We start from the raw sequence: 26,069 nt of genomic DNA on the forward strand, positions 1-26,069 counted from the left end.
TCTGACATTTCCTGGAAGAATTAGCACGTAACACAATACCAAGCCCTGTCAGCTGAAACCCCCGAGGAATCGGGTTTTTGCTTGCAGGAATCGGGAGGCGGGAGACTAGCACTGAAAACGGTAGTCTCACGCCTGAATCGGGAGCGTTGGCATGTCTGGATTCTCTACAGCGGGGGCCATAAACTACATCCGCAGGGCTAGGTGATAGCCTGGGACCGGCCTGGACAATTGGACACAGAGGAAGAGGAGTGTCAGAGGGTGCGGTAGTAAATAGGGTGAAAGGGAGGTGTCGGGCCGGCACAGGGTGTGATTCTCAGGGAAGAGCAGCGCAGATGGGGGGAAGTTTATGGCCCATGCATGAGAGAGAGAGCGGGGGTGACCAGTGCGTGGGGGAGATGCTTGCGAGGGTGGGGAGCCGTGCTGAGAATCGACGGCGTGCAGAGAGTGGGTCTGGTCAAGGCATCTAAAATGGCTGCCGTGCACGACAAAATTGTGGCATTGGAAAAAAGGCAAGATGGCGCAAACAATGTTTATCAATAAGGATTCATTTATAACAAAATATTTTATCGCAGTGACAAATTGGCGGTCAACACTTCCTGATTTCCATCGAATCGAACGTTAACAGACGTCACGCAGCAAAAAAAAAAAACCGCTCACGCACAGCCGCTGGAAGACATGTATCAACATATATGAGCCTCCTCAGCCACCCTCAGAAAACATAAGGGATCAGGATACGTCTCCCGCACCCCCTTATACCTAGTAATTTAATTAAAACGAAACACAAAATGGCGAATTCCCGTTTCGCTACCAGTTTGCGGCCCAGTTCGCGGCCCGGGAAGCGCTTCTACCGTGAAAAATCAATTTTTTTTTATTTTCCCCACGGGACCCTTTAATAACCCCAACATCATTCCTAGGGGGTCAAGAGGGGTCTACCTTGCACCCTTTCATTAAATTCCCCCTTCGTTTTTCACCTCTTCTTCTCTCTTGATCCTACCGAGAGATAAGATGGCGGCCGCTCCGGACTGTTTAGAATGTTGACAGACACCAGAAAGCCAATCAGCTTCGCATCGCAAAGTTCCGTTTCGCGAAAAGTAAGCGGACCGGAGCGCAGCCCGGAGCGCTGTTACAGATATATATCTTGTTTTGAACGTTAATTTCTCAAAATCCACTGGAGCACATATATTGAGACCTAGCAAAGGCACATCGGGCTAACAGTCCCTACAATTTTGCCAAGTTTCGTGCAAATCCATTCAGCCGTTCGAGCTAAAAGTGAGGCCAACCGCCCTATGGAAATTAACATGGGAAAAACGCGTTTTGGGACCCCCCTTTTTTCTCGGCCCCCCCTTGACGAAACCCCCCCAAATTTTCAAGGGCTGCTCAGAAACAAAATGTGCCATTTTCCTGAAAATTTCAGCCGATTCCGTCCACAAACGCCAAAGTTATTAGACATAGAATTTTCAAAAATCCCATAGGGAAAAAATCCTAACTATATATACCTACTATATATATATATATAGATAGATAGATATTACCTACTGGTGGTCGCCAGTAGGTAGTTATAGTTAGGATTGGCTACCATAGGAAATCCGCAACATTCTATTGGGAATAACTCGGTTGAGGAATTTGCGTGTAATTTTCCAAAATTTTGGCCAGCTCCGCTCCGCTTCTTCCCTGGAAGTTTCGGGGGGATTCGTGAAGAAGGGGCTGAGAAAAAAGGGGGGTCCCAAAACGTGTTTTCCCCATGTTAATTTCCATAGGACGGTCTGACAAGTCTACAGCCCGAACCGCTGAATGGAATTACGCCAAACTTGGCAAAATTGTAGGGACTGGTACGCAGATGTGCCTTTGCTATATTTGCTGAAAATTGCTCCAGTGTTTTTTTTGTAAATTAATTTCAAAAACACATATATATCTATATGCGCGCTTCGACCGCTTACCGGTAAGCGTACAGGGGAGCGCACCCGGAGCGCTACGGGAGTGCGCGAGCGGAAAGCTGATTGGCTATCGGGTGTCTGTCAACATTCTAAACAGTCCGGAGAGTCCGCCATCTTGTGTCTCGGTAGAATCGAGACACAAGAGGTGAAAAAAGAAAGGGGGATATAATTAAAAGGGGGCAGAGTAGACACCCCCTGACCCCCTAGGTTTTCTGAGGGGGGCCTAGAAGGACCCTGAAGGGCAAAAAACCTTTTTTTTTTGTTGAAATTTTCGCGGGGTAAGCGCTGGGTGCGTTCTCAGGTGCGCGCTCAGGTACGCGCACCTTGAGCGCACCACTAGGAAAACAGAATTGTAAAATATGTAAAGAATACAGCTCTTTTTTGAGAATTGGAGGTTGTTCTGAAAAGAACTTTTTTTTCTTCTTTTTTTTATATTTTTTGTATACTTTTTTATAACGATTTTATATTTTTTTGTATTTTTTTCAGGGGAAAAACAAAACAAGGGATTCAAAAACTGCTCAACATGAGCAAAAAAAAGATGAAAAATTAGGGACGGGGAGGGCAGCGGTGTTCCTGTCTCTTCATAGCAATGAGTTCAACTCTCTGCTCCCCATAGCAGAGCAGTTCATTACAGTCCACGCATAGAAATGTTATGCCTGCAAAGACCGGCTGCACATTAGGGATCATTCTTCCACATGGTGTTCCCGAAGCTGTTGCTCCACCAGTGGAGGTGCTGCCGCCATCTCTTCGTGCATTCTCTGCCAGGTCTCTGACACTCTCCCTGGCAAAGTTATTTGGGTGTATTCTCTGGACATGCCTAATTAAGGTGGCATTTTCAAAGCTATATTTCCTATTAGGATTGCCTCTGGATAAAGTAGTGCCACATATCTTGCAGGTTACCTTAGCAGCATTAACCTTTTTTTTTCCTTCAGGGATGTCAAAAAATTTCCAAATGAAGTGGTCCTTTGTTTTGTGGTGAGGAGGGTCCTCAGGCAAAAAACCATTAGAATCACTGCTGGTTGACTCTCTTTCAGCTATTGCTGTAGATCAGAAAACTTTGAGAAGCAGATAATGCACAGAACACATCTTGCTCTCTCCAAGTACAAAGCAAAAGTGAGAGAAATGGGTGGGGTTCTCAATATTTGGAAAAAAAAATTTCTGAACCAATGAAAAGTGTTATTTTAAGGTCACATGGCTTGACGCGCTTACGCTACGCGTCCCGGAGCGCTTCCGGGGCGCTTACGCGGCACGTACGTGGGCGCTTCCTGGAGCGCTTCCGGGGGCGCTTACGCGGCGCGTAGCAGTGACGTTTTGCTCGTTTTTCTGGAATGCGTTTAAAGTTCAAATATGGTTCTTAAATATTATAAATAGTACTTCTATATATTATTATTTACTTTTAATACAATTTATTTATTTTTTTCCGATCGCGATAGGGCGCTCTTGTTGCGCGTACCGGCGCGCGCCCTGGTACGCGTACCGAGAGCGCACCGGTGCACAAATAATACAAAAAAACATATATATGAAAAACATGTAAAAAATTGTTTTGAACAAATATAGAATTGGGAAATAATTAGAAAAAAAATTAATAGATATAATAATTACCTATCATTAAAAAACATTATTTCACTTAAAAATTGTAGTTTTCAAACTCGTTAAAGTTACGAATTATCATTTTTAAAAAGTTGCATATTCACTGAAAAAACCATAGGTTTCACACACGTTATAGTTAGGAATTAGCTTTTAAAAAACCTTTGAAACTCACAGAAAAAAACCATAGGTTTCACACATGTTATAGTTATAAATTAGCTTTTAAAAAACCATAGAAAATCACAGAAAAAAGCCATAGGTTTCACAATCGTTATAGTTAGGAATTAGCATTTAAAAAACCTTTGAAATTCACTGAAAAAACCATAGGTTTCACACTCGTTATAGTTAGGAATTAGCATTTAAAAAACCTTTGAAATTCACTGAAAAAACCATAGGTTTCACACCAGTTATAGTTAGCTGAACATTGAAATTCCCACGTTATAGTTAGTAGGACTCATTATAACTCGCGCGCCCGCAATCCACTGCTGATGATGTCACATATTACATCATTCATGACATGGTCAGTGACATCACTGATGACATCACTGATGACATCTCAAATGACATCACTGATGACATCACTGATGACATCACTGATGACATCATCCATGTGATAATACGATGCACCTCCTCACACTCTAATCTAACCTTTGATACACCCAGTGATAAATACTACCATTCCTGAAATTATTGACACACCAATTCCAGTAAATACATACGCACTCACTGATTTCGAGGTCTACACACACATCCACTCATTCACCCATACAATCACTCATACATACAGTCACTCATCAATAGAACACTATCATATCCACTCATACACCTATACAGACACTCACACATTGACACTCATCCACGGAGTTACTCACACACCTAGTCAGTTATGCAAAGAATCAATCACACTCCCATTTCCTCATCTACACAGTTATACACACTAAACCTTACTTATTCAAACATATTACAATCACCGATACACATTGATCCATACAGCCACTTACGCAATCACAGGCTCCCATGTATAGTCATTTCATTGTCACATGGATGATGTCATCAGTGATGTCATTTGAGATGTCATCAGTGATGTCATCAGTGATGTCACTGACCATGTCATGAATGATGTAATATGTGACATCATCAGCTGTGGATTGCGGGCGCGCGAGTTATAGTGAGTCCAACTAACTATAACGTGGGAATTTCAATGGTTTTGTGTGAGTAAAATGTTCAGCTAACTATAACTGGTGTGAAACCTATGGTTTTTTCAGTGAATTTCAAAGGTTTTTTAAATGCTAATTCCTAACTATAACGTGTGTGAAACCTATGGTTTTTTCAGTGAATATATATATAGATATATATATTTCTGCTCCTGCTTGACCGTTGATTTAGGAAGCACTCGAACACCACCAGAGGCTCCAAGCAAAGCCCTTTATTAAAGGTATGGAAATGATTCACTGCATAATCCTTTAACAGTCATTGGCTCACTGCCGCCGCATTTCAATTTCTCTTCTTCAAAGACATGTGGTTGATTTAAGAGCACAGCTCGGTCACTGCCTTTCCCCTTGCTCTCCTTAATGGCCCGCCCCATGATGGGCTGCTCTGTATGAGTTGTGTCGAGGATTCTGGGAGTGGTAGTACCGATGCATACATTACGTGCAAATGTTCTGTCGGACAAATAAAGACCCAGGATGGGCCTCCGCAGCGAACGTGTCCTAAATCCTACAGGATGGTGTCCAACCGGCAGTGGCGCAATGACTGTTAAATGATTCTGCAGTGAATCGTTTCCATACCTTAAATAAAGGGCTTTGCTTGGAGCCTCTGGTGGTGTTCGAGTGCTACCTAAATCAAAGGTCAAGCAGGAGCAGGAAGAACATATTGGAATATTCTACATTCAGATTCTGATCTGGAGAAATATGTAGGTGACTCACCGCAGGTTACATATAGGAAGGCTCAGTCCTTTAAAGACATGATATGTCCTGCCTTACTGCCAAAAATTGATCAAAATGCAGAGTGGAGCTGTGCAAGGGTTTTTTGAATGTGGAAGTTGCAAGGCCTGTAAGTACAGCTCCAGCTGCAAGGCAGTCAAACTATCTGCTGAGTGTAGTACTTTCAGAATCAAGAAACATGTATTGTGTAATACAGAGTGTACAATTTATGCCCTTAGATGCCCGTGCAACAAGTACTATATTGGCAGTACTATCCATAAGGCCAAAAAATGTGTGCTGGAGCATCTAAGGGCAATCACTCTCCACGATAGACAGTATCCAATTGCACGTCATTTCTTTTTGTGGCCTTGGACTGTATCCCTAGGCGTGAGAGGGAGGGGGAGACAGACTCACAGAGTTAAGACGTTTGGAGTCCAAGATGATAATAAAATATCATACACTGCAACCATCAGGCCACAATGCTGATGAAGCACTTGCTGTACACTTAGGCTAAAAATATTTGTTACTGCTGGTCATTTTAAGATATTTTTGGAAGTTTTAACTGATTTTTTCATTCTCACCTCCTATGATTCATATGTATATTTGGGTGTATGTTAATAATGTATTTACAATGTGTTAATTGGTGCATTCTCTTTTAAATTTCAGAATTTTTGCTGTCAGATGGATTAATACGAAGACGTTAAAGAGTGAAAGTATCGGCAATCGATTTTTGTTTGTGGATAGGATTTATGGTTCTGTGACCCTTTGTGGGACCTTAATTTTGGTCTAATTGTGCACAATGTACTAATGCCCACTTAGGTTTAACGAAGCGTGACGATGTTTGGTTTACAACATATGTGGAAAAGTGATTATTATACCAGCCCATTTGGGCTGTTAATAGGATGTCACAGACTGAAGTAGCGTAAAAGCTGATAAAGTTTCAAGATGTTGTAACAATGAAAATCAATTACGGCAGTGAAATACTCAATATGGTGGCCCAATACGCAAGCGTCTGTTGTGATGTTAATTGCCCACTGTGGCGTAGGATAATTCATCCGGTCAAACAAAATGAATTATAAAAAAACGGCTATTTGACATTTTTAGGTGTAATACCGGACTGCTTTGATTCTGGAATGATGGACTATGGGCATTGCAGTTTGAGTTTGAGAACTCAATTCTCGCTCTGCCGCTAAATACGATATGAATTGCTACAAATTGTGGTACATATGAGGTTATTTAACCTGTGTGAAATCGATGCAGTTATATGCTTTTGTTTATGTTTAAATCCAACGATGGAAAACGAAATGTATAGTCTGTTTACATTGTTGTTGAAGTGAATGTCACATGACTTTATTGTTTTTGACATACCCTTACTCGTGATCAAGCAGCGGACGCTGCGAAGCGCGTAGGGTAGACTTTGGATTAAGAGGGGTTGGCGAACCCCGCTGTGGCCCACCATTGTGAGCGGCGTTGGTCCTGTCGCTGACTTAGGCTGGAGATATATATATATACCCTCGAATATTTGATTGAATACATGAGGTAAGATACTCCCCTGCCTAGACGCAGCATGTCTATTTATGCATTGGTAGTCTCTGCTACACGCCCCTTGAATTCATCTATTCTGCCAATGATCTTGTGGCATTACAGGGCCAGTGGCCTTTGGCGGATGCCACTATTGCTGATATTGAATCTCTTGGTCTTAGTCCCTCTACTCACGAGCCAGTCCCTGCCCATCTGGCCCCTTCTATTTGTTGCTCGACTCAGCTGCCTCCCGGCCTTAATGCCTCGCTATTCCGCCCTTTATCCATTTTTTTACTTAATACGAGGTCGGCGGTTAGGCACTGCCAGGACCTGTTTGTCCTGCTTGAGGTACAGAAGCCAGATATATTATTTCTGACCGAGACCTGGTTTAGCGAATCGTCCCTGCCCTCTCTATTGGCTACCCTTCCTCCATCCTATGTTGCCCTACGCTCAGATCGTCCGGCTGGCAAAGCGGGGGGTGGAGTGGCTATCATTGCCCGGTCTGACCTTAACATGCAACTACTCCCATCACCCCTGATTACTCCCACAGATCATCTTGTAGTTTCTTTCCCTACTTTATCTCCCCCTCTTACCTGTCTATTGGTATATCGTCCGCCCCAGCTGTCACCTTTATTTTTGCCCTCCATACAGGATCTGTTGGCCACCTTAGTGGTCAACCATGCTTCGGTCCTTGTACTTGGGGACTTTAATTACTGGCCCACTGACGCTCTAGAATGTACCTCTTCTAAACAGTTCTCTGAACTTCTTTTGGCCTTGAACTTGGTCTCCCATGTCCAAGTTCCTACACACAAACATGGTCACGTGTTGGACCAGGTCTGGTCCCTCAATTGTTCTATTTCATCCATTTCTGTTTCCCCTTGTCCGTGGTCGGATCACTTTTTAGTTGCCTTTTCCCTCCATTACAGGTCAGCGGCGAAAGTTCCATTAGCCAAAAACACCTGGGCACGTAACTGGGGTCGTGCTGACCTCCAGTCTTTGTCATCTTCCCTACTGGACTCCTCGCCTAAGTTGACAGGCCTCTCCTCTTCATCCCAAGCCGCCATCCTTAACACCTGGCTTGCCAGGGGTTGCGACTTGGTAGCTCCCCTACGTCGGATATCTACTAGACGTCCCAACGAATCCAATCGCTGGTTTAACGAGGAGTTAAAGGAGAAGAAGCTTGCTCTTAGGCGAGCAGAGAGGCTGTGGAGAAGGGAATACTGTCCTACATTGAAAGTTAGATACACCATCCTCCTGGGAGAGTATAAGAGAGCTATACTCGATGTAAAGACTGCTTATTTCTCCGCCAAAATTTTGGTGGCAGAAAATAAACCCAGAGAGATTTTCTCCATAGTTCATGACCTGGCCTACTCGGACAGGGCATCTCTCAAACCCCTGCCTACTCAACATTTATGTGATTCCCTTAACTCTTATTTTTTGGATAAAATAACCAACATTAAACTAAATATTCCTCCTCCTTCCCCGGCCTTCGTTGATCCTTCCCCCCCTATTGCCCGGTCTTCCCTCACTTCTATTCCTCCGCTCACTGAGGATGCGTTTCTGGCCATTCTCCCAAAAGTTAAATCGGGCTCTCCGACGGATGTCTGTCCAGCCCGCATCCTCAAACACATTTATACTGTTTGTCCCTTGCCCCCTCTTACTTTTCTTAACAATTCCTTGACTCAAGGGGTGGTGACTCCTTCCCTAAAATCCGCCACTATAGTGCCGATCCTCAAGAAAACGGGGGCTGACCCTTCCGCTCCAGCCAATTATCGTCCAATCTCGCTGCTGCCCTACCTGGGCAAGGTGCTGGAGCGGTATGTAACAACGATTTTCAGCTCCTTCATTGAGGAGAACGGCGCCTTAGCGCCCCGACAAGCAGGATTTCGACCAAGACACTCCACGGAGTCCGTTGTGGTGTCGGTCCTTAACAACCTTAGGGAGGGAGCAGACCAAAACCATCATCAGGCCCTGGTGCTCCTCGATCTCTCCGCCGCCTTCGACACGGTGGACCATTCCATCTTGTTGTCCCGTGTCGGAGCGGCGGGAATCGGGGGCTCGGCCTTGGTCTGGCTCTCCTCCTTTTTAAGGGATCGCACCCAGGCGGTCCGGCTGGGAGACTTTTCGGCTACCTCATTACCTGTCACTTGTGGTGTCCCTCAGGGCTCTTCTCTTTCCCCTCTCTTGTTTAATCTCTACATCTGTCCTTTGATTTTTGCTCTTCAGCAGCTGGAGGTCACCGTCTTTAATTATGCGGATGACCTCCAGCTTATCTTCAATCTTTCCTCTTCTTCTCATTCTATCTCTAATTTTCAGTCAGTTATGGTTTTCATCAGGGACTGGATGAATCACAACCACCTAAAGTTGAACCCGGACAAGACCGAGTTGGTCCTCACGGGTGGTTGCTCCAGTCCCTGGAATTCTCTATTCTGGCCTTCTTCTTTTGGGCCCCCTCCTTCTCCTTCTGCCTCAGTCAAGACATTAGGTGTCAAACTCAATAATCAACTCACTCTTCACTCACAAGTCAGTCATGTGGTTTCTTCTTGCTTTCTCACACTTCGCACTATTCGCACTGTTTCCCGTTTTTTTTCTTTTCCGGCACTCAAGTTGATTATGTCCGCTCTTGTTGTCTCCCGGCTGGACTACGCGAATGCCCTGTACAACGGCATTCCAGCGTATAGCCTACGGAAACTCCAGTTGGTTCAAAACCAGGCAGCCCGACTTATTCATGGCCTTTCTCGTTCGCATCACTGCACTCCTCTTCTAAAAGCACTTCATTGGTTGCCTGTCAAAGAGAGGGCCTTGTTTAAGTTGGGTTGCATGGTTTTTCACTCACGGCGGGGCTTGGCTCCCGCCTTCATTTCTTCTATGATTAGGGAGTATATCCCCACTCGAGAGCTTCGCTCTTCGTCTCAGTCCTTGTTGGTGGTCCCCCGCTTTAAGCGCAAGAAGTGGGGTGGGTCGAACTTTTCCACGCTGGCACCCACCTTTTGGAACTCTTTACCGGACCACCTAAGACTGGCAACACACTACCTTCCTTTTCGGAAAGACCTCAAAACTTTTCTTTTCAAACAGGCCTTTCCTTTGTGATATGCTCTCACTTTTCTTCAGGTCCACCAGTCGTCTGGTATGGTAGTCACTCTTCCCCATTGTTACCCTGCCCTCCACAGCGCCAAGAAACTGCTAGTGAATGTTGCGCTTAATAAATATTTTAAATTCAAATTCAAATTCAATTAAAAAAGTGTTTATTAGTTAATCTTTGCTATTGGCCGTTTGAATCTAAAATGTGTTCATTATTTGCAGGGTTATCCCCTGTTCTCTCTTCCCCTGACCCTGTCTGCATTCCGCGTTTGACGGAAAATCACCCCGTTGCTGCACCTACGAAAACCAAACCTCCCCCCCCCCCCCCCCCCCCGAGGCCCCATTCTCATTGAAATACCTGGGGTAAGAGACTTTTTCGTCTATTCTGCGAACTGTTTTGCGACGGATTCCTGCACTATAGGAAACGATTGGGTTATCCGTCCTCCTTCCTAGAACCACTTCATCGTTATCCCCAATATATGCCACCTGCCCCTGTACATACCTTATCAACTCGTCTTATGTATACCCCTGTATGAGTACTACTGGCCACCGGCCTGCATAGATCATTGGCTAACCCTTTGTCTTTCCCCTTCCCTCCATCCCGAGACTTTTTTGAGACTCCTTCGAGCCTGTATTATCCTCTAATGTATGTCGAATACGCTCCCTGATCTTGTTTACAGAGCGCTGTTTGTATTCCCGCTAGACTCCATCTGACCGGACGAGCCTTCAACGCTAAAGAAGGACCCGCTTGTAGTCTGACCCCCCCTTTACATCGCTTGTAGTCTGACCCCCCCTTTACATCGTGGCTCACCCCCTACCAGGTAACTTCCTCTTTCTGGACTAGCCATGTACTAAAACCGACTAGGAATTTAGAACGTGTTAATAACGTCGTCCCCACAACGTAGGAATATTAGGCGCTGATTATGTGTTATATCTGGTCTAATTCTTTGTCATTTGACTTGTCCCTCCTTCTTGTTGTATATAGGACCCCTTATCCGAATTTTAACTTTTGATTCCCTAACTCTTTAGAAATCTAGCAGCTGGACCTGAGAAAACAGACCCTCTCCTCCAGAGAATCCCCCTTCACTAATACAGGAGATCTATCAATACTGGTCCAATTCATACTACACGTGCGCTACACAGCGTGAAAAGTGGTAAGCCCCTGCAATTTTTTTCACTCTGCTACCATGCCGGTTGACCTGTACCAATGTACCATATCCCACGATGTCCCTCTCTAGGGACCCCTTTAAAAAGAACCCTTCCTCCCACCCTTGAACTGCCCTGAAAACTCCCCCTTGTTCTTAAGTGTTAGACATTAGATGGCTAGCTGAATGAATGTCTGTGAGCACACTGGTACCTTGCGTGGTAAGTATATGTTTCGGTCCATCCTTGTTGACCGTAGTTTCTCTCCCATTGAGGAAGAACCTATGTGTCTTGAGTGATCTTACGTTATCAGAGCCTGCACACACACTTTGAGCTAGCATACTGTATAAACAATTGGGAATCTTTCACTATGTATATGTTTTCCAATCTAGAAGCCAGGTTGGCTCGGCTAAATGTTTTAAGAATTTTTGAATATATGTATTTGATATGTATTGTGATTTGTTATTTTAATATGAAAAAACTTTTCTTCATTTACAGTGTGTGTGTCCCCGCCCCCTGATCATCCTCGCCCTGATGAAGGTGCATCCTAAATAGGCTCTGCATTGAAACGCGCGTTGGCGTGACTCATATGGATGGCCCTAAGTGTAGTCTTTGTTAAACCACCTTACCTATATTGTGTTGCCTCCATATTGTAACTTCATTTCTAGCAGCCATAAGATACCTTTTTCTGCAGGCCTTGATGTACCTTTATGAATTTTATGAGTGCGATTGTATAATTATTTTAGTGAGTGAGGTTGAAAGTGAGTGTATGCTTAGTGGATAATTCTGGGAGTGTGTGGGACCTGAATATATGCATTCTGCTGGACCCTAACCTTGATTCCACCTAAAACCAGAAACACCATGGTTTTTCTTTTCACCGTATGTATGATAAAAGAGTTTAAATCTATGTATATATCTTTCTAAAACTCCTGTATGAATTTTCTATATGAAACCAACAAATAGTAAATAAATTATATATATTTCAATCAAAAAGGCCAATTGACTTTGTGTGATGTTTTGCTGGCCCCGATTCGTATTTTATGTCACCTCCCATCTGATTGTAAGGATCCCCACGGGACCTTGAAATTTACCCTGGCGGGGTAGTTCTTGTTTCTATTCAGCTACACGAAAATACATGGCCTACAAGTCCAGGGAAACGATTACAACTCCTGGGTCCAGAACAGAAAGAATCCAAGACGGTAAACATCCTGAATTTTTCTTTAAGTTGAAAAGCATTCAGTTAGTGGGAGGCACAGCAAAGGCCTGAGGCCACAATATTGCTTCAGTATGAGGAAGTGGCGAGAATAGCAACGCGCTCTCCTCTCTTCGCTCTCCGAAGCCGGAACCCACTCATTTACACTCTTAACCAGCAGAAGGTTGACTTTTTGCAACAAGATTTTAGAACTGTCTGCTGACAATCTCTCTGATGTGTTGGGAATACGGGTCAGGGAGGAAACAAAGGAAAGGGCATATCCTCTTTGAATCATTTAACGGGAGGAAATATCATATCCTGCCTCCCACTGACTGAATATGGGTATGTGAGGGCACGTTAAAGCTTCATGATGGCTACTGTAGTAGAAGAGAAAGAGTTACTAGTGAGCTGCCCCTACTGATGCAGAATGAGTTTGACATAGCACCTGCCAGCTGCTTTAACCCATGCCCAGAGAGGACTGATCCTGCTGCTGCCCCTTACCACAGCGTCATGTACTCATGATTGTAATGTAGAGGAAACTCTCTATATGAATATGAAGTAATTAATGAGATGTTGATCATGCAATACCCATACTTGGCCGTGCTTACAACCCAGAAATTTACTATGGGGTGAATATGAATGCATAATAGCATATAATATAGGGGGCCTGAATTACAAAAGTAAGTTTGCATGTGTGGTTATACTCGTGTAGATCTACCCCTACATCTAAGTATAACTGTCGACTTCTTTTGCTAGTCATAATTTCCAAATAATGATTTACTCTTTGATGTAGATCTAGGATTCCCACTCACTCAAGTGATGGGGTGGAGACTCCTACAACAAATGTATGTGTGTAAAGTTCCAATTAGTAACTTTCCACCTGTTTGTGAAGATCTGCACTACCGGAGTCAAGATCTCTCAATAGCAAACTATAGAGAAAGTTTATAAACTGTATTATTAAAAAAATAAATAACGTAAAATAAAAACATAGAATAATTTTAAACAAATAATACTAACCTAGGAGTACCTAAAGAACAAATTATAACACACTACCGCCTTAAATTAACTTTATATTAAATTGTAAATTAATTGAAATATAAATTATTCTTTTCATAATATATTTTTAACAATACTTTAAATTAAAATGACCTACATATTGATTTTTATTTAATGTGTATCATGTTTTCAATTAATGCTAATATATTTGTACACCTTTTTTTTAACAGAGGTAAACAATTATTAATTTTACATTTCAGCGTATCCATAAAACAATAACATTTAACATTAAGTATGCTTATGTTTTTTAGAATAAACAATTACATCACACACACACACACATACATACTCCAAGGCTGGGCTGGGGTACATTTAAGCCTCTTATGGCACTATTAGTATTACAGTACAATTAGATGTGTATTTTGTGAATAGCAATTGTCTTATTCTCATGTGGGGGTGTGTTCTGCATTAGCATATTCCTCCATCAATCCCTCCTTAAATTTCCCTTATTATTTTCTTAACACTCCCTCTTGCCTCTCCCATATCTTCTACTAAATCCTTCACTGACATAGGTGGAAATCTCTGCTGCTTGGAGAAAATAATAGAAGCAAAGATCTACGGACATAGGTTTGTGGACTGCATTTTGTAGTACATTAAGTAGTACTACTGGAGTACTACTTTACATATTTCAAAATGCCTTTTGCGAATCCGGCATATGATAACAAGCATTTGCAATGCAATAGGTCTCGCATTAATTAAGTTTGAGCTATTGGCATTGCTAAATATTCAATTATCGCGCCAGTGTCTGGCCGCGATAATTGAAGATATAAGGGCTTTGGTGCGCATAAGAGACACCAATAGGCCATAGGCGGAGCTACACGCCTGCCTATGGCCTATAGCGTGTTCTGTTAAAAAACAGCATGCACACAAAGCCCAATCAAAATGGACCTAGGAAATAACATGCACAAGCTGTGTGGAATTTTCAGGTCCATTTTTTAAACCCCTACAAAAGGGATTTTCGCTTGCGAGCCCTAAAAAAGGTAGTGGAAGCAAGATCCGCCTGGCACAATGGAGGTGGAATTCACTAATTAATTAACTACACATAAAAGCACATCGAAATACCAGGATTTTGGATATTATGAAAAAAGAGGACAATAAAGACTTTTGCAACATTATTTTCAACTTTATTTTTCCAGTCTTGACCTACACACACCACACTAAGTGGAATAAGAAAACATTACAAAATAATTTGACAAGACAACTGTACAAAAACAAATACACAGCTAACAAGGAAATGGCTAAAGTGCTAGCCACATGCTGTAGTTTGAAAGAGATCGTGGGGTAATTGGTGCTTTAAGAAGTCAAAGTCTGTAGTTATAAAAAAACAAACACAGGTCAATGGCAAAAACCTAATAAAATGTAGAGCTGAAAGAAGAACAATCTGGGCTAAGATGAAATGCTGGTAAAATGTTAAAAGCACAAACATAAAAGAAGGTCCACTAGCAAGAGTGTCTCTATGGGGTACATGAGAACACAGAATCCATAGGTCCGATGTAGTAATGAAGAATGATAAATATGAATGTGGAGGTAAATGGAAGCAGAAGTACAAAGTAGTGCTAACATTTTGAGCCGATTTCAAATAATATTTTAGCCGGGGTGATTATTTATTTTAATGTCATAGAAAAGTGGGTAACATTGGCTGAACAGAAAATGTGCATCTCTTCGGGCATCGGCCATTAACAAAAAATGAGGACTCAAAAGGGTGTCCTTTGAATGGAACCCAGCAGACTCTTACTGAGGAAAGCAGAAAAATGGTTTGAGATTCTGTGCTGGAAAGATAGGTGCTGGAGGGAGGCCCTGCGAAAGCAAAGGCCTCAATAGGAGAAGTTGGTTAGCTACTTAAAATCTACTTTAAGGCTGGTCTGCAACATTTTTGCCTACTCTGTCCAGCTTATTACAGAACTTTACATTTGTAGGGTATAGTTATTTTGGGGACATTTGCTCAATGGGAAAAGATTTCTGCATTAAGAACTTTAGATTTGAAGGAAGAATTCTAGGAATTTTCGGTGGTGAAGTTTGTAAACGTGCCGCACATTTTTATGTTTGCAGGTATTCCCATACACCTTGCAAGCATTTCCCACCCTGGGAAATCATATAGATTTGCCCCTGTAACAGTAAGTGTAGAGAAATCTGCAGAAGTAAATCCCTTGCAAGGGATAGGAAGTGGAGGATCAAGCGGTGGATTGCCTTTTTGGTTTGTGAACTTCCACAAACATATATGTTTGTAGGCGACACAAACTGACATCTGGACCCCTTTCTTCCATACAACTGCTGTGGTAACTCCTCTTCCCGGATGGGAAGGAGGAAATAGCTTCCCACTGAGCCCAATTTTAGTCTATGTACACCTCCACACAGGGCGAATAGGCAGCCTAGAAAAAGTCACACATTATGTGGCATGCCATGGGAGCAATAGTTTGCATTTAAATCTGCACCGGGTGTGGTTTTTGAGGCAACTATTACATCTGTTTGGAAAAAAAGGTAAAAGTAAGTTGAGTCACAGAAGTAGAACTCTGCCCATATTTTTACACTTTTCTTTTTGAATCCAGCTCTTAAGATATCCGAAGTCAAAAGTTCCCTTCAAACTTAATGGTAAGAGAGCAAATGTCCAACGTACAATCAGTGAGCATTGCAAACAGGGCCCCAAATCCTCAAGTGGAATTCAGTACATAGTTTGTTAACATTTGCATTTGCAATGACTTTGCTAGGAAAAAGTTAAGAAAATAAATGAAGTGAGTACGAAACTCACAAGTGTTAGGAGGCATCTAAGTTTTGTGATAGGAGTGTTGAGGTTAAAGTATCGCTTGCCAATGTTGGAGGCAATTGATAAACTGAAATAAACTAGCATTGTTTGCAAATTGGGCAGTCAGCACAAGTGTTGAAGAATGAGGGGAAGTAAGGGTTGTAAGTGAAAGAACAAACCCAAGACTTAAAGAATGGCAGAGAACAATGCAACAATTATGTGCAATAAACAAAGTTGAAGGCCTTCTCTCTACAATTCAGTCAGGAGGGTGGCTAACGGCTAAAGCTGCCAAATCTGGAACAGGGGAAAATTAGGGAGCCAGGCTCGAGTCTCGGCGTTCGCTCAACCTCATACGATTCTGGGCAATTCACTTAATGTACCTGTGCCACAAAATAGGATTTGTCCCTGTGTAATATAACTGGTGCTCATGTACAGCATTCCAATCCCTACTGGGCGAAACTGCAAAAAATACAAAAGTCAGGCGCTAAGTCTGAAACAAAAAAGAAACAGGGCTAAAGATTACGAGTTACATTTTTTGAGGGTCAAGAGAGTAGAAACACATCTACTCTTGATGCAAAGTGAAGGGGCGTGACCTCAGGACTAACTCCTTCACTTCTGAGCCTGTTTCCATGTTTACCTTTAACACTCAATAACAGTCCTGAACTCAGTTTATTGATTTACAAAGGTAATAAGCTCAAAGTCCTCCGAACTAAACAGCTGTATCGCAGGTGGCACCCGCTTGGAGAATACTTGTTTTTGATTTGAGATTAGATGGGAGTTGACCCTTACACTACAACAAACAGCTTCTAAAGGTGGAAGACCTCTCCAACATTCACCACAGTCTGCTGATCCGTGCTGTCTTTTATGTCACAACGATTAGAAACAATCAGGCAACTAGTGTATTGAAATTCTGAGCCCAAGGGACACGTGCCAGAAGCTTCTTCGTTAATGTCTAATCTGCACTGCCAATTTTGCAAGACCTTACGGAAGAGCACCGATCGGGTGAGCTACAAATAAATCATTTCACGCTGATCAAATAGCGGCAGCACATTATAGGGCTTGATTAACTAGATATTTTTTCTAAATGAAAAAATCAATGATTCAGATAAAGGTTTGCTGTACCTTGTACACCCAATGTATGTAAAGCTACCCCTTCAATTAATACACAATCTGAGGACACAAAAAGACCATTTAATGAATTGCTCGTAATGTGACAGATTGCAATAAACCACAGTACTACATGTACGTTATGAGGGTTGTTACACAAATGTGCTGCATAACATGACCAGAGTGTCATTGACAAACTGTCTCTTGGAAGGGATAAGGCAATTCTACCTCTGGAAACTGACAGGAAGGGGCCTAGACCTAGGCCATGAGAAAATACATGTATCTAGTTGTGAATCATAGGTTGAGAACACATCCAAAGCCACACCTCTTAGCGTATGAACATGTTCCATGTAAGGCACCCGGGATCTTGAGCAGCTAGTGTGTTAAACTTTTGAAGATTAGGTGACTGGTTAGTTGATGAAGCTTCACACAGTTACACACTGCTGATTGTACTTGAACATAGAATACAAAATGTGTTTCTTATTCCTAAACAGATCCTGAAGGTGCCAAGAATATAGCAGAATGGCTCAGAAGTTCTAAGAATGAGGCAATGGGAGCATAGGTTGCGGGATATGTAGATAATCCTTGGACAACTTTTCTTAAGAAACGTACCATAGATCTACAGGTTTGCCCGTATGGTTTGAAATTTCGGTCTATAATTCAAAGCAAGGAAAGTCCACTGTATATAGAGTTTTATATCACCATCGATGTATGAGGCTAATGAATTGATAAATTACCTTTGAAAAGCGAATATATGAATTGGACAGTTCACTTGAATATGGAGCTCACTGCGCTGACCAGGATCAGTCAATAAAGACATGATGTAGAATTCTCACTTGCCAGCTTGTTCTTAAAAATAACACCCGGCCACTGGATGGTGTTTTTCCTTCACTTCAAGAGAGGACCATCAAGATCCAGAGGTGTGGGAGGAGCCCCCTGAAGTACGTTTACAGCAAGGCACCTGGCAGGATTTACCAACCTAGTTTCAACACTTCACAGATACTTTACACCATTGCATAACTCATTACATTCTGCATCACCTGTTTTGACATTGAAAAATATTTAATATCACATTAAAGCACTCTATGTGTGGGAATCAGAATCATTCAATAGCACTTCTTGGAAGAGTGCAAGTTCTATATCACTCTATCTTTGTCACCCTAGTGACACAACAGCAATTTTCATTTGAATATTGTATGTCAGCCACGATGACCACAGTTCAAGCTTCTTTTGGTTGCATAATCTTTCGGCTGCGGACACCCATTCCTTCTTTGCTGCATGTTGAATACTCTTTAGGTTCCTCTTATTTCAAACCACTGTATTTTCATTTCATGTAGCTTAGTCTGAATGGCTCAATGCTGGTACCACTCATTCTGCTTTAAAGTACTTCCAGCATCTGTATGGGCTGGTTGAATATGTTGGCACAATGGGCGTAATGCAATGGCTTCCTAGACTCTGAACTTTAGTCTCCATTGATATTGAACACCTTTATATATCTAAGTATATCCATCAGATCCAGGATATTTCACTTCCTTTTTATTCTAATTATGTTCACTCTTCCCGGCATGATCCATCACTCTCTCAAAGCCTTACTAAGGCAAGTTCACAATCTTTCTCTCAACAACAAAGGAGCACACACAAATCTAGATCCCTAATTCAACTTTGTTTTTTTATTTTATTCTTATTCAAAATGTTTAACATATTCCAACCTTGACGCGCTCTATGGCGTATCTCCTCCAGGCTTCAACTTTCAAGAAAAATGTCCTCATCAACAGCACCACAATTTGGGAAATAGGCCAGCTGTACGCCTTATCCTGATCAGCAGCACCACCATTTCAGAAACAACTCAGTTGTACTCTGTAGGCTGACTGCCTACTCAGATAGGACTTTAGGTATTTTGCCTTTAACTTATATGGAACACATTTAAGAGAGATACTATTTAAGCAACAATTACAATATACTGTTTTTGTTGTTACCGTGACCGTTTGACCACGTGTTATATAGAAATATATCATAATATATACAAAAATATTTCCATGAGCCTGCTAAACCGTGACCAGTTTGAGACAATGCTTGCTTTACTCTTGATGAATACATTACTTTGCAGATGTGTGCAATAATACATTGGTTATCTAATGCTTGTTGTCAGCCCAGAGCAACAGGAATCTCCTTTCAAACATTTTGAAAGCAGAGATGGTGTTTTATTCTCTAAAGGGTATAGTACATTTTTAGAGACCAGATCTTACAGCAAGAACGAGCGGTACACTCTGCACAAACCATCGCGAGACCTCTTCAGTGAGGATTTTCCATACCAATGGTTGCTAGAAGGAATAGTAGTAATAATGCTCGGTTACTCTGATGAGGCTACTATGAAGCAATAGCCTTTCCTGAGCACTGTGTAGTATAATGTGATTGTTTTCTTTGTATATTGTATTTATTACATAACATCTATGTAAAATTAACAGAGAGAGCATTAATATGTATCACTAATTATAAAACATGTATTTTCTACAATATTCTGCAACAGGACTTCTGAGGCAAACAATTCAGGTTTCCTCCGCCGCCTCCAGGGAACCATTTTGAGAGCCTTATTTGGCTTTGATGAACATCTCCTTGTCAGGAGTGGTGGCATTCTCAAACCTCTCAGTCCTGGTCTCCACAGTGCCCGACGCAGACATAATGAGCACTGTCTTGTCATCTGTGTGTGCCGCCTTATGCTGCTGTGCAATGGCCGCACAGACGGCCACTATCTCATCACTTTCAAAGTCATAGTCCGGAATCAGCTCTCGGGCGGAAGCAGCTCTGTCCTCTGCCCCTGGCAGCTCTGCCTTCTCTGCTCCAATTTTCTTCTCCAAAAGTTGCCGTGCCCATGACAGGTCCTCCTCCCACAGCTCTCGACTCTCTGGAAAGATGTGCAGCGCCACTTGGAAGCTTCGAATGGCCTACAAGAGAGAAGGACACGTGTCGACGATCTTGCAAGATTGCACTCTTAGGATAAATCACAAATGCATTATTCTAATTGTACATTAGTAGAAGCTCACCCTGCTGTATGTGCAAATCCTGTGAGAAACATTTACCTTTTTATTGATTTTAATGGTTTGACAAAGGACACCAGCCAATCATCACAACACCAAGAAAGTCCAGGAGTACAGACAAAGTTTTGTGCATCCCAGTGTACAGACATTAATAAATCTGAAACAACATGGATTAGGACATTCACTTCGGGACTAAACTATGCCCCCAAGCCATTTCCACCAGACCCTACGATATTTCTTGGGCCGTCCGAGCGACTCGTACATCGTTTTTTCTTGTGTGGCACACCAATCCAACCCCGTCCGCCAGCGCCCAATACTCGGGGGCTCAGGGCAATTTACAGGAGGCCGCTATGTCCCTTTTGGCTACCACCATTGCTGTAGTGTAGAACAACTTCTCATTCCGAGACCCATCCAACTCATCAGTAATACCCAGGAGCGTGTGTTTTGGGTTGTGAGGAACCTCCCACCCCAGCACCTGGGTAAGTTCTTCCTCGATATACCCCCAGAACCGCGACAGGCGGGGCACGCCTACACCATGTGGAGAAAGTCAGCTGGGTCATGCCCGCACCTAATACAGGCTGAGGTTGGGCGAAACAACGCTCGGTGGAGGTGCGTCGGAGTAAGGTAGGCTGCATGTAAATAATACAATTTTACCAAACGTTGCATGGTGACCGTCCTGGAAGCCTAAGGGCATCGCGCCAGTCCTCCTCCTCCAGGGTGCCCACCCACTCCTCTCATTGGGTTCTCAGTCGGTCCAGGAAAGTAGGGGTATTACTGATCAGTGTGCCATAGATGCGGGAAATGCCACCCTTTCTCAGGTCCCCAAAGATGATCTGTGCCTCAGGCGGGCTATGGTCAGGAAGACGTGAACCCTTTATGAGGTGCGTATGGAGAGCATGCCGCAATTGCAGGTACTTATAAAACTGCGATTGGTGCAGGGAGTATCTATTTTGAAGGTCTTCGAAGGACCGCATGTGGTCCCCCACCCAGACAAAACCTAGCTGTGAGATACCTATGAGGTCCCATACAGGGAAGCCCCGCAGCCCATTAACCTCTTTGATCAAGGTCCCCTGCCACAAGTGTGTACAATGAGTCAGTGTGTGTGACCACTTGGTGTGTCACAAAGCGGCCTGCCAGGCCAATAACGCGGAGCGCGTGACCTCTGGTAAGTGGGAAGGGATAGGAGCCCCATACAACATGGATTGAACGTTAGTTAGGCCAAGTACTCCAGGTTCGAGCATGTAGGCCGGATCGGACCATCCCCAATTGAACCAGTTGTGTATAGAGAGGAGGCGCGTGGCAAGATAGTACAGATATAAGTGGATCATCCCCGGACCCCCATCGAACGATGGGATCCTACATACGTTCAGCGTCAGACCCCAAAGGAACCTATTAGCCATCAGTGACGGTTTCTGCCATAGGGCATTGGGGCTCCGCTCCGCCACGTTTCATTCACACTCAATGCTGCTCATAAATGTTTTAAAGTGAACCGTTTCTTTTAACAAACTTTATTTTAAAAATCCCCTTTTTGTACTTTTTTAATTTAGACAGGCACTCTCTTCCCCAATCACCGACACCAGCTGGACACAACTGAAGCTGACATTGTGAACACAGCCACGTCACGTGACTCTACAATGCTCTCAGCCCTGAAGCCTGTGAGGTCATCAGCTCAGCAAAGACCTTGCTTCAGGGCCGAGTCTACACCCTCTGATAGCGTGGAGGCAAAGTCAGCCCCGGGCGTTTGAAAACCAAGCCCGGCATTGCTAAGCCTCCACGTCAATCGGAGAGTGGAGAGCATTGTCACCCCACCCTTTCCCAACTCGTTACAGGACATGGGTGGGACTCCACCATGTGACGAGTTGGGGAAGGGTGTGACAGAGGAATAGAGTCTGCGCAGACTTGACAAGTGCAGTGACTGCTTTCCGCGCGCATCTCGGCAGAAATTCCGACTGCCTGAAATTAGTTTTTGAATGACGCATCTGAGGCTTGCGCAGGAGGCACACACGAATCTGTTCAGGTCTGTTTCATTAGATAGTCTAATTGTTTGGGAACCCTGCTGGTGCAGGAATATCTCTGTTGGATGCAGCTTTTCGTTATAGCGCGATGACAGATGCTGGGGAAAAGGCCTCTGGTAAGTGGGAAGGGATAGGAGCCCCATACAACATGGATTGAACGTTAGTTAGGCCAAGTACTCCAGGTTCGAGCATGTAGGCCGGATCGGACCATCCCCAATTGAACCAGTTGTGTATAGAGAGTAGGCGCGTGGCAAGATAGTACAGATATAAGTGGATCATCCCCAGACCCCCATCGAACGATGGGATCCTACATACGTTCAGCGTCAGACCCCAAAGGAACCTATTAGCCATCAGTGACGGTTTCTGCCATAGGGCATTGGGGCTCTGCCCCGCCACGTTTCATTCACACTCAATGCTGCTCATAAATGTTTTAAAGTGAACAGTTTCTTTTAACAAACTTTATTTTAAAAATCCCCTTTTTGTACTTTTTTAATTTAGACAGGAACTCTCTTCCCCAATCACCGACACCAGCTGGACACAACTGAAGCTGACATTGTGAACACAGTCACGTCACGTGACTCTACAATGCTCTCAGCCCTGAAGCCTGTGAGGTCATCAGCTCGGCAAAGACCTTGCTTCAGGGCCGAGTTTACACCCTCTGATAGCGTGGAGGCAAAGTCAGCCCCGGGCGTTTGAAAACCAAGCCCGGCATTGCTAAGCCTCCACGTCAATCGGAGAGTGGAGAGCATTGTCACCCCACCCTTTTCCAACTCGTTACAGGACGTGGGTGGGACTCCACCATGTGACGAGTTGGGGAAGGGTGTGACAGAGGAATGGAGTCTGCGCAGACTTGACAAGTGCAGTGACTGCTTTCCGCGTGCATCTCTGCAGAAATTCCGACTGCCTGAAATTAGTTTTTGAATGACGCATCTGAGGCTTGCGCAGGAGGCACACACGTATCTGTGCAGGCCTGTTTCATTAGATAGTCTAATTGTTTGGGAACCCTGCTGGCGCAGGAATATCTCTGTTGGATGCAGCTTTTCGATATAGCGCGATGACAGATGCTGGGGAAAAGGCCTGGGCATATGTGGCGTTCAGCGGCCTGTTGCAGGAGTCCAATTGTAATCTTTACTCACACCCAGACACTAAAATATATACCCACAGAAATTGAAAAATATTATTTTTTTTAACGCAAGGCAGCAACATTTCTGCACCTGCTGCCAAAACAGTCATCTGTAACTCTAAGAGGAAGATGTGTTTTATTTCCCTCAATGTTTATACCTATCTCTGTCATCCATATAATGCAGTAAAAGATAAAACACTCATGTGGTGTGTGTAAATGACTGTGAAACTTGGCTGAAAGGCGCCCAAATTAATCTTGCTATGCCGCTATTGTACCGTTGCTTAGCTCACTTGCTCAAGACAGTTACCTGTGGGGTCGTATCGTGTACTGTAGATGTGAGTTCTGGCAAGGCACCCCTGTGTGAATGCTTCTGTGGAACTGCACTTTCTAAAGCACTTACAGTTAACTTGGAGTTTCTCTGTGGTGGTGGAACTTACTGGAAGGAAGCCATTTCCTGCGTCATCGTACTCCAGCTAGATGGACACGGACTGCATTTAGAGACCACTCGAGTCCCTAGACAGTCCATCATCACTGCAGTACACTGCTGGAAGGCGCAGATAGTCCCAACGCTTGCTACTTGCCAGTGCCACAGCACTGACTCGACTGTCACTGACTGCAGGTTGCTGTCCGTTAAAGTGAACTGAGGAGTCAGCAGTTCACCAGGCAGCCCAGGTAAGGCCCAGACAGGCATTTTTTAAAGTAATATTTTGTTTTTTTTAACTTTTATATAGCGCAAACAAGAATTTCTTTTAATGAAATTTGTATGTATTCATTAATAGCCTGTAATGTTGACCAGACGGCAATGCCCATTTCAACCAAAGGGCTTCCTCGAAGCTGGGGAAGCAGACTCAAGTCTCTGCAGGGGCGTACAACATCCTTTGATTTTGGGCAAATCCCCTATTCTCCCTGTGTGTAACAAAATAAATGTACCTATCTGTAATGCAACTGGTGCTCATTTAAAGCACTCTGATACCTTCGGTTCGAGTTAGCGCTATATAAAAGAGGCTCAGGTGTACAATGTGTTTTACAAAGCACTAGGCACTGGCAGTAATGGAAAATTGGCTTTGGTGAACTGTAAGGAACATTTTAGCAGTGCTAAAGAGGGAGGGTGGGAAACTTCCACCATAAATCCATGCACTTTTCCCGGGATGAGTAAAGCAGCCCTGGATGGGCTGCGCACACTGCTCCCAAAAGGTGGGCCATTTTGTGAAACGGGGGGGGGGGGGCTCTCAGAGTAGTTTTTGGCAAGTCCTTCAGCAGAGTATAACACAAGAAGGACATTAAGCATGTTTCGGTGCAGAGCGGCCTAGCTGTTGCACCGAAACCAGAACTGGCATTGGGGTCGGTCTTACAGGGAGTGCACAAGAGGCTTGGCCCTGCTCTTGGTTTCTGAGCTGGAGGCAGTGGAGGGGAGCTGCGGCCCTCCAGATCCCCGAGCTCCACAGTGGGGGCCCTGCCTCGTCTGGCAAGGATACTAAGTCTTCAGTGCCTCCCCCACCTCCCCAGACGCGGTTTCCTAAATCAGATTTTCTCTGTATGTATGGGATGGAGCTTGTATGTGCCCCAGTGGTGACGTGCAGCGAGCTCAGACACAGCCTCCCTTGCCAGCCTACAAGAATTTCTGCCAGGGAATTGTGGAAAGACCAGCGTGGAGAATTCACGCCCTGGTCCTGGAACAGCGTAGGGTGCTAAAGGGGTGCTGGCCAGTAATGCCACCTCACTAAAAGCATAGGGGGCTTTTTGGTGAGTTATCTTTGAAAAATGAAAAAAAATGCTGCCTGAACAAAAAACACATTGAGTGGACCCGTCATTGTTCATTCTCCTAAACTCTTTCAAGATTTATGGGGGTGCTGAAGCACCTCCTGCATCCCTACTTTCAGCACCACTGGAATTCTCCACAACCAACATGCAGAGAAGCATCCTCAAATATAGCCTATACCTTCTCCAGGTAGACTTTAGCAGCTGAGCATCTTGATCACCTAAAGCAACACACCCCATCTCAGTGTGCCTTTCCACCTCCTCAAACGCAGCAGTCTAAGATTTCACTGGTTTAGACATGGTTTTTGAAGACCCAGTCATGTGTCGGCCAACCTAACCACATCATGTACACTATTAATTTCTTCAACCCTCAAGCGAGCTACATATGTATGCTTTTCCTGCAGTATGACAGGCTGCATAGCCTGTGGCACTCTGCAGCCTGTCACACATATCTCCAGGCATTTTTGACATGGGAAAGACACAATTGACTCATCTTTTATAATGGCAGCTTCCATTAGCTCTATCTCTACTACAAGCACCCTACGTGGGTATGCATGCGTGCAGTAGCTGCAACACCACACACAGTGGGTATTCATAGATATTTGAGGTAAAAACATAACCTATCTATCAGAATAGTTCCCTTCAGGCACCATCCTTCTGGGGACAGCTTGGCAGATTTGAGATGGCAGATAGTTGGTTATCCATCATTTAGTCTTCGAAGTGATGCTAGTTTGATGGGAGGCAGTGGCCTGTTTCTGTTTAGCACAGTGGCTTCCGAAAGTCTTGAGAAAGGTGATGGTGTTGTGGGGCGGAGGTATTTGCTTTTTTTGTGCAGTATAGGGCTCGGGAGTGATG

At 43.8% G+C, this 26,069-nt stretch overlaps 1 protein-coding gene across 1 annotated transcript in view; it reads right to left on the reverse strand.

The window, feature by feature from the left end:
• Nucleotides 1-14,538: 14,538 nt before the first annotated feature.
• Nucleotides 14,539-26,069, reverse strand: part of TTC33 (tetratricopeptide repeat domain 33) — a 678,801-nt gene continuing 667,270 nt past the window's right edge. The window contains exon 5 of the mRNA XM_086960577.1: nt 14,539-20,225. Within this exon, the coding sequence (XP_086816703.1) occupies nt 19,872-20,225 (354 nt within the window). The 3' untranslated portion in view covers nt 14,539-19,871. The remainder of the gene's footprint in view (nt 20,226-26,069) is intronic.

This window comes from Lissotriton vulgaris, chromosome 3_1 (assembly GCF_964263255.1).
Source record: "Lissotriton vulgaris chromosome 3_1, aLisVul1.2, whole genome shotgun sequence".
In the NCBI taxonomy this organism is placed as follows: domain Eukaryota; kingdom Metazoa; phylum Chordata; class Amphibia; order Caudata; family Salamandridae; genus Lissotriton; species Lissotriton vulgaris.